The 12,468-nt window shown below is 43.3% G+C and overlaps 1 protein-coding gene across 1 annotated transcript; it reads right to left on the bottom strand.

The window, feature by feature from the left end:
* Nucleotides 1–10,395: 10,395 nt before the first annotated feature.
* LOC101628613 (rRNA/tRNA 2'-O-methyltransferase fibrillarin-like protein 1) lies at nt 10,396–12,467 on the bottom strand (the record flags this gene model as incomplete). Its single annotated transcript, XM_012722137.1, has 1 exon — nt 10,396–12,467. A coding segment is annotated over one exon (753 nt), but the record flags the coding sequence as incomplete, so codon positions are not given.
* Nucleotide 12,468: the final 1 nt, after the last annotated feature.

Here is a 12,468-nt window from a genome sequence, read left to right as displayed (position 1 = left end):
TGTTAGGATCTAAATATGTTCTAGGAGGGGTAGAATTTGCACTGAATTCTCAGTCATATCAATTTTGAAAACATTTATTGACACAGTCCTCCAATTTCAGTGAGCCAACCTAGCTTATGTATTTTTGTACTGATCATTCATGTGTCAGAAGCTTGGTAAGTCCCTATTTTAAGATATTCCTGTCTGTTTTTGGAGGGTTTTGAAGTTTTGTCTAAAATAAACCTGGGAAAGCTGACATCTTTGGGACTTGACCTCTTTTACATTAAAAAAAGGAAACTAAATGTTGCTTTTTCTAAGAGGTAAAGAGTACATCCCAAAAGTGCAGTTGATGACAATTAGGTAAGCAAGTGCAGATACATCTAGCTAGGGCTTTAAAAGCAATCTTTATAGCTTTTGGCAACAACAAAGATAAGCCAAACCATGAAAGCTTGTTCTTTTGTCATGAAAAGCCTAATATGCTCATTTTTCTCTTAACAATTTGAAAGCAACCTCTGATGTTGCAAACAAAATCCAATCTATATTAAATGTCATTCTGAAAATTCAAACCCTAAAAGGTAAGTGCATGGTTATAAGTGGGTTGTGGTGGTGGTATTTTGTTGTTCCAATAATATTTTAGTGTTTAAACAGAAATGTCTTGAGAGCTTGTATATCCTGATTTCTTAGAAAACTACTTAAGGGTTTTAGGACAACCATTTAATATTTAAAAAAATGATTTTAGGGCCCTCTCTGATGGCACAATGCAGCATTATGTAACTATCCGCAGCCTCTGCAGCACAAGTTCAATCCCCAGCCAGGGAGCTGACCCACATGGCGCAGACCACTCCTGATCCACCCGCTGCTCCCCTCAGCTGTGTATTTCATTCTGCTCCCCACTGTCTGTCATGAGTCCCTCTCATACCCCGCTCTTCTGGCCTGTACACCAAATACATAAATGAAGAGGTACAACTGGTTAAAAAAGCTCAGCAGTAAGAAGCTATCTGCAGCCACTGAAACATGAGTTCAAACCCTGCTCAGGGAGCTAGCCCACATGGCACAGCAGACTTCTGCTGTCTCACTCACTGCTCCCTTCAGCAGCGTATTTGAATAGATCTCATTCCCCACAAAATCCCCATCTCTGGCCTGTGCCCAGTTCCTGCATGCATAAATTTTTTTTTTTTTCATTATTTCAATGGGTCTGTAAATACTGATTCTCACTTTTGGTTTGGTTTGGGATCAGTTTATTAAATCATCTTTAAATATGTTCTTGTTTTTTAAAAAGATTTACTTATGCATACAAGAACTGTGTTACACGCCAGAGGTTCAGGGGAGAGGGTATTCACCAGAAAGAAGCTGACCAGGGAGATCTACTGAAATTGCTGAGGGGTGCAGCAGGCAAGACAGGAAAAGTATGCTGAGTCATGTGGGTCACCTCCCTGGCCAGGTCAAACTTGGAGCTGCAGTGGATGCAGATAGTTTCCAGTGTTATGACTTAACCGGTTATACCACCAGGGAAGGCCCCCAAATATGTACTGTTTGTTGTATATTTTCCTTTTTCTAAATTAATTATACCTATGAAATTATACCTATACCTTTAATTATCCCTATAATTAATTATACCTATGAAACTTTTTCAAGATCTAGAATAGCAACTCACACAGTGTAAAATTTATGACTCAGTCAATTATGAACATATAAGAAAAATCAATTATTGACATTCTACTTTTTTCCCCCCTATAATTCCATATTGCTGATAGTTTAGTGTGAAGTTTTCCCAATGCTATGAAGACAGAAAAACTATCTTGCATCTCAAAGAGACATCTCAGTAAATCTGGGGAAAATTATTTAATTCAAACCAACACTAAGTCTAGGCAAATTTGAGATTTGAGATGCTGGAGATCTCCCAATGCCAAGAATCAGTCATCAGTAAAGTCTGTACATAGAGGATCCAAGAGTCAGAGGAAATCTCAGACCACTGCTGCTAACTTTTCACAGTGTAATACAGCTCAGAGAAATGATTTCACTTGTTCTAGGTCACACAGCAGGCCATTTGCAAAGCCAAAACTTAACCCCAGCTCTCCTCTTTCCTTGCCAGGATTTATTTTGTTTGTTTGTTTGTTCGTTTTAAATCCTCTCTCGTTGATGGGCACATGACCCCAGAATGTTACCCAAATAAAGAATTAGGTTATAACAAACAGTCCAGCAAGAATGGAAAAAAGGCAGAACACCTACAAGTATATTAGAAAGATCAAAAGTAGAAAGACCTCCATAAACAATAAGACTTACATCTGTCAACTAAAGGAGACTATCTGATTGGTTTTTAAAAGGGAAACATCCATAAGCTTTTGTTTAACAGATGTAAACTAAGTTAAAGACCTAGGCAGTTTGAAATCAAATGGGGAAAAAAGATAGGAAAACATTCAAGATGAGCAAATGGATTTGAAGTCAGAAGTAATGGGTCACATCTGATCGTAAAATATTCCAATAATCAAAAAGACATAGTTCAAACTATATACACATGTAATCGAACAGCCAGAAAATGATACTAAATTTATGGAACTTTGAGGCATGAAGCTGCCATCTGAGGGGAAGCCACTTCAGTGTCTCAATTATTGGTAGTTCCAGCAACAAAATCCAGCAAAACAGTGAAGCAAAACACCGCATTCTGCATCTAACAAGAGTTCACTTTCTTAAGCACACGTGAACATTCACCAAAACTAATCACATAAGAGACCATGGCATAAGAGACCATGGCATAAGTCTCAATAAATTTGAAAAAAATAAAAGCTACCTTCTCTGAAGAGGTCAAGGAATTACACAAAAGAAGTCACTGTAACCACAGGCCTTGCAGTCAGCCCTAGGTGGGCAAGGAGGCTGTGGAGAGAGGCACAGTGAAAAGAGGGGCTCAGGGGTGGGAAAACCCTATGGGGTTTAATAGTGTTGGATATGGGGTTCCTAAAGGTGAAGTGGTGGAAAGTGGGGAGGAAAGAGGCTGGGAAGGGAGATGACAGCCACAGGAGGGGTGAGAAAGATGGTGTTCTCCAAATGGAGAGCTTCTGCTTTCTTCCTCATGGTTCCTATATGCAGCCAGAATTCTTCCTCCACCCCCACTGAGTGAGTTTATATTTTGAGTTAGCTGACACAGTGACACACTGGATACCAGTACTCCAGGCTATGTCTAGGTTATTTGCCTTGAAACAGTCACACGCCATCAGCTTCTGTTCGACTGGCATTTTACAGTTGAATCTGTTATTTCTAGCAAAGTCATAGTGCCTAAGGCAAGACATGTTGTGCTTCTAAAGGAATACACTCAAGCAATATAATTGTCTCAAATATATCTGTTACTTTCAGTATAGGGTGCAAATTTACTATCAACAGCACTAGCAATAGAACTACTTGAAAAGAAAGAATCTGAATTCAGATTAAACAGTTTCAGAAAAGCATTTTAGGCTAAACAAGTTCATTTCCCCCTAATGTCATGGAATGACTTAGAAGTAAAATCCAGTTTGAGGGCCGCACATTAAAGATTATTGTCAAGTACATTTTGCACTGAACTGAAACAGAAAACAATACAAGCTTTCGGTTTTACCTCTAGATTCCCTCATTACATGCTTGCCAACTCTATGATTCTTGTCTGCATGAGTGTTTACTTTTATGAGTTAAGTTTATTTTCCCCATCCCTTCCACTCCCATAAATATTGCAATGTAAACCTTTGCCTAATTTTATGAATAGAACCCTGCAAAGGACAGCTCTGTGTCACCTCAAGATGGAAATTCCCTGCCCTCTCCCCCAGGGTACAGAGGAAATCAGGAAGACTGCTCCCATCTCCTAGATTCTAGGGTGAGATGGCAGGGTGAGTCCTCCAGAAAGCAGCTTACCTGGAGGAAGTGGGTGAGGAATGTCTACTAGACAGTGGACCTGGACCAGGAGCTGGTTTGGCTCTTGGTGGCCACCAGGGACTACAAATGTCACCAAACTTAACTGGATAAGAATTTCTATAATGTTAATGGAAAATTGCTTCATAAAGTTGGTAGTCCAAGAAGCAGCACAACAAAAAGTACAGAATATTTCATGATGACAAAGTGCAATTTTTAGGACAGTTTTTAGGACATTTGCTGATTCTTTCATGTTTCACTTTCCAGATTTCAAAAGGCCCTTTTCTGCTCTTTAAGTTATCCAACACACAGCAATTTAGCAATGTATTTTGCTTTGTAAATTGCTTTAATGATAAATTTTGAGACATTTACTTTTTTCCCCTCTTTACCTGGTCCCTCTAGAATTCAGGAACTTCATAAATATTCTTGTTTTTTCATGACAACATATACTGTATAATTTCCGTATGAGTCTGCTCTCCTTGTAATAGAACAAATTATGTGAGTGTTTAGCTTGGTTTCTTAGTCTAAAGAGATTTTAAAAGGTCTATTCTGAAATATCTCCTGAAAAGCTCCAGCCAATCAGACTTAAACGAGCCATTTCTATTGTGCTTATGTAAATAACAAGGGTATGTTTGTGGAAATTAGACAAATTTGTTTTCAAATGTGGTTATCTTTGAAATGGGAGTGATTAAGAGAAAAGTTGTGTTTTACTATTGTACCCTTGTGGATATCAGATTCTAGTGCTGTTGTCTTTGAGGGTTTGGGTTGGATCCTAAGTTCTAGTTTCCTCTAATACTTGGTGACAACTCTCCAAAGTGACCTTTCCGATATCCTCCCATCCTTCCAGTTTGGATCATGGAGAACTAAAATTGCCCTTTTCCCAAAGCCACACAACATACACTTGAGAAAAACCACTGCCACAGACCACCTATGGGCAGGCCTCATGCCTATACTGGCCATGTCATCTGAGAAAGTTGAACAGGGTACCTGATGTCATCTGTCAAAGAAATTGCCAACCAGGAAAACCCACCAGACTCAAACTGCCATCCTCATTCCACCATTTGGAGATGCTTCCAAGTTAATTCTAGAAATCGACACAAGTAATTCTCCAAACTTAGAATTTATAACATTAAGCTACCTGGCTGCTCACATCCCAGAGATTAATTCAGGTGGAAGCTCAGCTATGATTAACACCTCCTGAAATATCATCCTCACTCATCCTGCCCAAAGTAATCAAGGGGATAATGGATTGTCAGTGCTATCTATGTTGTGTCTACGTAAGAACCTTTTAAATGTTTTCTGAAACCCAATTATACATTATCTCCCCTCCCCCAAAATGGTAGACTGACTTAGAAAAGTAAAATTTGAATCTGATTTATAACCGCTTTGACTTAATTAACCAGTTAAATCTTGGGCTCTGGGCATCTCCAGGGGATTTTCCCAAAGCTTGGCTACACTCTGCATGGTCCTCATATAAACCTCTCTAGGGCACTGTATGCTTCTGACAGTTTTAAATACCTGTTGGAAGCCGCTCAACAATCACAGACCCCATCAGCATCAGACAACCGCATAGAATCAGCCACACTCACACAAATGATGGAGATACCATCTACCTGGGCCCTCACCCTGGTGACTCAACTAATGGAAACAGCTAGAAGTGATTCTTGGGCCTGAGCTACATCAAAGGTGGGAGCCAGTGTAATGTTGTATCAGCAGGCTGAGACATGACCCATAGGGAGAAATGTTAAAATCAAAAGCAAATGAAACCAGCAGACACATCACTTGATTCAAAAGAAGCATCGCTGAATTTAGCTTCACTTCCAAGACTAACTTGACCTGGTCTTTTTTTTTTTTTTCTATTGCCTCTGGAAAGCATAAGCAAAATGAAAATTTTCCCAAAGTTGGCATGATGAACCCACCAGCCAAAGCCTTATTTAAAAAATTTATAATTTTCTAAGCAACCACTGTGGGAAATGGAGTAAACAGTCACACCCCCTACCTCTACGTTCAACTTTGTTTCTAACAATCCGACCCAACTCCATTCCCAAACTTAAAAGGTTTGGGTGCTTTCTGTGTGCATACAATAAACTCTTGCTAGGGCACTTCAGTGATTCATTGAAGGTGTTACCTCAGTTATTTCTGAGCTTTTCTTTATAGCCAAGTCCAAAGGGCCCCCCACAATGTGGGACCCCGCCAGACCCTGGCTGCACAGAGCCCCGCAATTCCGAGCCGCTGAGACACGTGCGCCGGCCACCGGCATCGGCTGCTCATCACGCTGATTATCGGCTTCAGCATGTTCTGTTTGTTCACACACGTTAAAAACAATCCCTTTAAAAACCCACGCGTGTTTAGCTCTATGCCTGGCACAGAGTGAGCGCTTAGTCGACATGAGAGAAAGGAATCAAATCTTAGTACTCACCGCTGCGCATTTCGCAGGTGGGCGGCGTGTTGCTGGAGAGCAGGATTAGGCCAGGAAGGGAAACTGCCCATTTAAAACTTTAAAGTTGTTTTTTGGGGTTTTAAAACAGTCTCATTTGGATGGAACCTACTTAATCTACCTCTTCTTTCTCCTTTCATCCCAGGAGGCGTCTGGCAGGGAGGCTGACAGGGGCGCCGTGCCCAGCAGAAGGTGGGATGGAGTGTCCTGCCCTGCTCGCTCCCTTTGGCCTGGCTTTTAAGAGGCAGCCTTCGGTCTCGCTGCACCTGCGCAGTGATTACAGTTGGTCACTTCCTGCCCGTGGGGTGGGTTCTCCACCTGGCTATTGCCATGCTGGGAAACGAAGCAGCCAGCCTGCCCACCTCCAACAGTCCAGAAGCCTGTCAGGCTCCCCCATACTCTCTTAACCTCTAGCCTTTGTGCCAGCTCAATTCCCAGTCATGATAGAGGAGGACAAACCTGCTGTCTCGTAAATGAAGTTGGTAAGGCTTTTACGCCATTGGCCTCTGTGGCTATCACCTGCAGCTCTGATCTTCATGTAGAAGGCGCGTGAATGTGCCCAACTATCAACACCTGAGCGTGGGTGTGTGCGCATGCGCAGGTGAGCACCCTTCAGCCTGGAGATCAGGTGTATAAGGGAGCTGTTATTCGGAGACAGCTATGGCAGAATGGCTAGGGGAGAAAGACGCCACAAGAGAACGCCAGAGAAAGCCCAGAGCGAAGAGCATGTAGCGATTAGCAGGGGGTTTGAGTTACTGTCTCCCTGCTGGCTTGTCCCGCCGCTCCACCCACCTTGCTATTAAACCTGTAAAAATGATGCGAAGAGTTCCAAAGTTCTCCTTCAAATCACTAGAACTGATAGTGAACCTACCTGGCCAGGGAAGGGTAGGGTGGGGTGAGGGTGGTTGCAAAACCAAATATTTTTTGGCAAAATTTGATTTCATGGGAGGGAAGGTTCTGCAGGTCGGATAGCAATTGCTTTTGAAAAAGATACATATGAATTTCTAAAAGGGTGTCTCCCAGAAAGGCCTCATCTCTGTCTCTTTTCTAGGAAAAGACAGAACTTGAATATGCGTTACTTGTTTCTGCACGTGCCTTTCTATCTAAACTCCACAACTGACCTTTCCTTTCTCTCCCCTCCCCTTCCCTTGTCTTAGCTGTTTAAGATGGTATCTGAGGCCACATGGGCAAGTTAATCCTGTTGTGTTTCTCCCACGTGGGGGTGGGGGGAAGAGAGGTGGGGACACACGTTATTATTAAACTTATTTTTTTTTATCAATCTGTCTGATGCTTGTTTGATTATGTGCCTGCCTAGAAAAACCAGAGAGGTATGGGATCATTTCCTCTGTGCCCTGAACACTACTTTATCACCTTAGGTTGATGATGTTATTTCAAACACAAGTGGAGAGCAGCCTCGAGATTGCCAGGAGCAGACAAAACCTCCTGAGTCAGATAAAGCTGAATTTAGTTTTATTTGCAAGTCTACCTTAACTTAGGTCATATCTTGACAATGCCTTTGGACATTATAAGCAAAACTTAAACTGTTTCCCAAAATTGATATGAGGCGATCATCACCCAATTCTTTTCTAAGAAAATTCCAGTATTAACAACCCCGTCACTATGAAGAAAATCCTTCCACCTCATATAGAAACTGCTCTGTAACAATTATCCCATTCCATGTTTTGGTTTGAGTGCCCAGGTTTGCAAATTGTCAGGTATGTGCACATTAAACTTGTACTAAAGTGCTTTGTCAGGGGTTCATTAGTGTCATTTCTGAACTTTTGGCAATGAGAAAAGTGTGTGCAGGGCACACACCGTGCCCCCAGACTCTGCTATTATATGCACATTGCTTTTCCTGTCAATCTCACAGGCTTGCAAGATAGACATTTTAGTTAAAAGTTCCCACCCCGCTAGTGTTAGAGGCTAAGTTGTACCCTTCCCCCTAGTTATTGTGACCCTCATAGATGTGACTGTGTTTGGAGAGGGAGCCTTTAATGAGGTAATTAAGGCTAATGGAGGTCTTAGTGGTAGGGCCCTAATCTGATCTCACTGGTATACTATAAAAGACACACCTGGAATCCCCCCTCTGTTCTTCCCTCCCTTGAATCCCCTTGTCCTCCCTCTCCTCCCCCTTCCCTCTCTCTCCTGCCCCCACCCTCCCATTTCTGTCATGAAAATATTAAAAAATGCCTTGAGAAGGTGTAGGGAAAGAGCAGCCATCAAACAATCAATGCTACTAGAATCTTGACTTTGGAATTCCAGCCTCCAGAACAATGAGAAAATAAATGTCTACTGGGTAAGCCATCCATATGGTGGTATTTTGTTATGACAGTCCAGTGGGCTAAGAGACCTGGAGGTCCTGACTAAATGGATCTGGAAATCTAAGCATTCTTAGCTCTGGGACTGGTATCATTGCTATCTCTAGATTTCCTGGACCTAATTACCCACTGGAGTCACAGGTCATACATTTCCTGGCCCCATCATCCACAACCAGGCTTCAAGCTTCCCGTCTATATTCCCTCAGTTCTTATTCATATTTATATATTTGAATATATATATAGTACTTAACCATGTCATTCTATTGCCCACAAACTCATCTACAATGCTGAGATATTCTTTAGGAGGCTGTTTTCATGCCATTTCTTCATTGATGACCTGCAGTTCAAGCAGTTTCAGATAGATTGCAAATTCTTTCCACCCCCCTCTTTCTGTGTACACTCAGGCCCATCAAGAGGCTATTTCCCCTGAAACCCTGTAAGGAAGAACAAAGAGGTTCTTATTAAGAAGTCTGAGCTGGGCCTTCCCTGGTGGCAAAACAGGTTAAAGCCTATCACTATGAAGCTTTCCAAAGCCACTGTAACATAAGTTCGTATTCCAGGCCAGGGAGGTGACCCACATGGTGTGGCAGACCTCTCCTGACCTGCCCACTGCTCCCCTCAGTAGTGTATTTCATCGACCTGTCTTTTCTGCTCCTCACTCTGTCTCTGGTGAATCCTCTCACTGTTCCTCCACTTCTAGCCTGTACCCCAGTTCTGTATGCATGAATAAATCTTTTATTTTTTTAAAGATTTATTTATGCATACAGAACTGGGATACAGGCCAGAGGTGCAGGGGCGGCGAGAGGCTTCACCAGAGACAGAGTGGGGAGCAGAACAGGCAGATCGATGAAGTACACTGCTGAGGGGAGCAGCGGGCGGGCAAGGAGAGGTCTGCTACGCCTTGTGGTCTCCTCCTGGGCAGGCGAGAATCGAACTCATGCGGAAGTGGCTTTAGCTTCTTAGTGTTGTGCTTTAACCCGCTCTACCACCATAAATCTTTTTTTAAAAAAAGAAGGAAATCTAACCAGGCGAGAAAATAATAAGAATAATGAACAGCCATATACCAGAGGCATTTTGTGGGGTGGAGTGGGAAATGGGATCAAAAACGAGGGAGGGAAGTGCATGGGACTATGATGATGGCACACTGGTGACTCGGTGATGGGAAACCCACGGGGATTACAATTGAGATGAAAAAAAAAATGTACAAAACGATGTAAAAATAAACTATTAAAAATAAATAAGCTCAAAAAAAAAAAAAAAAAGGAAGTCTGAGCTGGCTATGAAGAAGGGCTAAATGCTGTAAGATTCTGGAAATAATCCTCCTGCCCTGTGAGTCCATCCCTAGTCTCAGGGTGTCATCCTAAAAATCTGCCTAAGGTTGGAAGAGGGTTTTTCAAAACAGAGGAGCCAGTGCAGAGCAGTAAGCCTAAGAGGGGAGGGCATAGGTCTTTGAGTCAGATTTTTGTGGTTTTGTTTTCTGGCTGTGAGTCTCACTGGGGCTATTTAACAAACCTTGCCATCTCTCAGAACTGCATTTCCTTGTCTATTAAATAGGAATAATGTCAATTGCTTTGCAGGGATGCAATGAGGATTTCACATCTACTCCACTCACCTGCATTTTTGTGAGTCAGTTTTACTGGTGGATCTGAACTATACCTCTTCCTCTGCATTGTAGCTTGATGTATATGTGCGTGTGGGACTACAGGCAGATTTGAAAGGGTAGCTGTTTTTTTTTTTAAAAAAACTTGATTTATACTCTTTTTGTTTATTTAAGAAGTATATCCTCAAAAAAAAAAAATGCAGACAAACCCCAATCTCTACCCAAGCACAACTTAGGAGAACATACCCACCTTCCCAAGAATCTATCAGGGAGCAATCATTCTCAGGCTGTTGATGATATTGGTAATGGGCAACCCAGATGTTTTCAATATACAAGTGAAGGGCTAAATGAAGGACCTTGTTAGGGCCTGGTTTTACTATATTTCCAGTTCTCAAAATTCTCGTTCTTCTATTCCTTTTCAGAATTGAATGCACTGAATTCAACAACCCATGTTCTGCAGAAAATACCCTTCAGAGATGGTTCCTTTGGTGGGGGTGGGGTAGGGAGGGCATTTCTTCTGGTTGTTTCTCAGACACAGTGATGCCTCTTTGGGTATGGCATGCTTTGTGGTAGGAATAGTGTATGAGATGGATTCACATATTACCTCCCGCCTTGTTTTCTATTTTGAAATCTAAGGAAGGGTAGTGCAGAGGGGTGGGAAAAAGAAGACAAGGAAGCCATGTGGAACTGATTGGTGTGTATCCTTGTGTTGTGACGCAAGTCTGTTCTACATGGGCAGTGTGGGGAAGGAACATGCCACTGGTGTAGAGGAAACGGTAGAGCATTTAGAGCTCCTAACTGGCTCTTAAAGTTCCTTACTGGCCAGGTACACTTGGACAACCAGTTACCTTCAGAAGCCCTGTTACTTTGCATATAAAAGAGAAATGGCAGGGGGGAAATAAAAAGAGCCAACTCAGGGATGGTGTGTGGATTACAAATACTGGGGAATGCAAAAAGGCTCAGCAGAAGAATAAACTGCTAAATATTTATCCTGGTGTAGATTCTGACTTGGGGTCAGACAGCTTGGCTGTTTTAGACTTTATGACAGTCCATTAGTATTCCACACCACTCCCAGGAGTCTGGGTCGGTCATGCCTGGTCATAGGATTTGGACAATGTAAATGGAAGTCCCCCCACATTTCCACCAGGCACTTTACAAACTTATTAGCAATCTTTCAGTTCTCTGTCCCCTGGTCTGTGATGAGGAAGCATGGAAAAGGGGCCTTGGGGAGCCGGGGCCCTACAGAATGAGTGAGTAATTAGATTAAATATAGCTCCCAAGCTGTTATCCCATGGACCCATACTACCAGCTGTTTTAGGTCACTGGGATTTCGGGGTTGATGTTACAGTACCAAAACCTAGTCTGACCTCACCAGTACACCCGAAATCCGTTTCTGTATGCCATTTAATAGAAAAGAAAGGAAAACACCACACAAAGAAAACACATACATATTAACACTGAGCACGGCTGGGCTGTGGCAGAGCTCAGGGCCAGGTGGAACTGAGTGCTATTTGCTGCTGCTCTTGGGAAGGGGCCGGTAGACGCCAATGACCACAGCGTGGTCCCGCTCATAGGGCTCCAGGGTCAGCTGCTCTTGAGGCTTTAAATTCTCCTGTTGCAACTTCCTCACCTCAGAAGCAAACACAGCTTCAGCAGAAGCAGTGGAGTCGATGCAGTTGGCCTTGATGGAAATGAGAAAGTGGCCTCCGTTGCGCAGAAAGGTATGGGCATTTAGAGCTACGATGCGGGACTGGTCTGGCTGGGCCACGTCAGCAAAGATTACGTCCACCATCCCGATGAGCATTCGGTACTTGAGTGGGTGTCGGGCATCTTCGAGAACAGGGATAATGTTGGTTCGCTTCTTAGCCACATTGACCAGATCGCGGCCCGCACGGTGGGAGAACTCCACAGCGTACACCAGACCATCGGGGCCAATGATGTCGGAGACATGGGAGACAGTGGTCCCCGACGCAGCGCCCAGGTACAGCACTTTGGACTTGGGCTTGATATGGATCTGGTCGACCCCTCCGAGGATGGCAGCGGCCAGCTTGGAGCGGAAGGGGTTCCACGTGCGGTACTCCAGCTTATTACCACCCTCAGTCACCGTGACCCGCCGCTCGCCGTACACCGACTGGCCAGGCACCATGTTGAGCGTAACCAGCGCGTCCTCTGCCCCGCGGTAGATGAAGACACCCTCGTGCCGGTGTGGCTCCACTGACACCATGTTGATGATCTTCCTGCGGCGGTTCTTGCTCTTGGCC

This window comes from Condylura cristata, unplaced genomic scaffold (genome assembly GCF_000260355.1).
Source record: "Condylura cristata isolate star-nosed mole 26May11 unplaced genomic scaffold, ConCri1.0 scaffold00008, whole genome shotgun sequence".
Taxonomy (NCBI): domain Eukaryota; kingdom Metazoa; phylum Chordata; class Mammalia; order Eulipotyphla; family Talpidae; genus Condylura; species Condylura cristata.
Note: the sequence above shows the minus strand (reverse complement) of the source record. Positions and strands in the feature narration are given on the sequence as shown.